The 1,665-nt window shown below is 29.5% G+C and overlaps 1 protein-coding gene across 1 annotated transcript in view; it reads left to right on the forward strand.

Moving 5' to 3' along the window:
* LOC106466132 (85/88 kDa calcium-independent phospholipase A2-like) overlaps positions 1-1,665 on the forward strand; it is a 47,221-nt gene that overhangs the window by 14,325 nt on the left and 31,231 nt on the right. Inside the window, exon 5 of the mRNA XM_013926370.2 lies at positions 956-1,034. Coding sequence (XP_013781824.1) covers positions 956-1,034 — 79 coding nt within the window. The remainder of the gene's footprint in view (positions 1-955; positions 1,035-1,665) is intronic.

The following is a 1,665-nucleotide window of genomic DNA, read 5'->3' on the forward strand; positions in this document are numbered from 1 at the left end:
ACACACACACACACACACACACACACACACACACACACACATATAAATATATATATATATATATATATATATAATAATGATAAATAAAATTTTCTGTCTGTGTGTGTGACTACCATAGCTCCAAGAGGAAAGAACCTAGAAACCTAAAATTTTGCACCCACACTAAGTGGCCCCTGAGGGTGTGCACCTGGGTATTATTACTTATCCACATGCATGTGCATACACCTTTTCATGAAGCACGGTAACAAAAAACCCGATAAAAAAGAAGTCAAGGAATTTGCCTGCTGTTTCATAGGATTGTACATTTTATACTTCTTCACCATGTGACATGTACTGCATTTATCATCTAAGGTTTTGTCAGGCTGTTTTTAAGGCTTATCTTCCACTTGATGTAAAAGACTTGTTTAACTGTACCTCTTCTATATTTATTTTCATTTGTAAAAATATATAGAGAGAAAGATAGATATGATTGAATTTATTGAAAAATTAACTCAAAGATTTTTCTTCCAGCAGAAACAAAAGAAGTGTATTACAGTGTTTGCTGTTGTACTTATTGTTACTGACATAGTTTTATGACTATATGGCCAGAACCAGAAAAAAAGAAGTTATAATCACATTATATCACTTGTTCTTTTCACATTGCTTTTATTGTATAGGTTTTTTTGCCAGGGTTATGATGTTTAACATTATATTTGTAAAACTAGTGTGAAAATACATTTCTATTGCCCATTATTACATTGAAAGATTAATAGGATATGGCTTTTGAAAATGAAAATTGAGGAATCTTTAATTTTTTTAATCAAGCTGTTTCAATTCTAAAATCTTCATTAAATGCTGTAAAATTACTCTATTTATATAGTATAATGGGATTACCTTTTTCTAGTATACAAGTAATAATAATAATAACCTGAAGTAACTCTTACAAAACCTAAATGTCTGTTTATTTTTTACTAAGGCTTATGAGATCCATATCTTCATCATCAAAAAGTCCAAAAGATGGTGGATTACCCCTGCACCTAGCTAACAGTGTTGAGGTGAGAGAAAAAAATTAATGTTTATAAACCTTCATATCAGTATGAATCTAAATCAACTTTGGAATATATTATGTGAGAATCAAGTAATGGGAGCTTTAATTGCTTAGCATCAAATTTATAATGAATGCTTAATAAGGAAATATTTGATGCAACAAAATGCTGAAATCTTAAGTCACTAATAATGTAATGTCTTTATAGTGCTGGAGTGAGACACTAACTATTAGTTTGTGTCCTTTTCATGCCAAAGAAAACAATAAAAAACACTAAAACCCAATCAGGTAAATGACTAATAAAACTTATCAAGTGTGCAAAAGTGTCAACTGACATTGGCAGGCAGAAGATTGTTTTTCTCATCTTGCACCAGTTTGACAAAATGGCATCATTTTCAACTGAACTATTAAGCTTTTAGTCACTGACTTACAAATTGGTTGTAAGATGAATATTTTAGTTTATCCTGCACTGAATAGTCTATAACAGTTAATGTTGATAAAGTATCTTTGTTGTCACGTGAACATAAAAATAATTTTAAATCCTTGATATTAGTTAAGATATTTTGTTGTTGTATGCAGTATTTTTTTTAATATGGTTAAAACCATTTTGGTAAAACAAATATCAAAATAATAGTTTTTAA

This window comes from Limulus polyphemus, unplaced genomic scaffold (genome assembly GCF_000517525.1).
Source record: "Limulus polyphemus unplaced genomic scaffold, Limulus_polyphemus-2.1.2 Scaffold2163, whole genome shotgun sequence".
In the NCBI taxonomy this organism is placed as follows: Eukaryota; Metazoa; Arthropoda; class Merostomata; order Xiphosura; family Limulidae; genus Limulus; species Limulus polyphemus.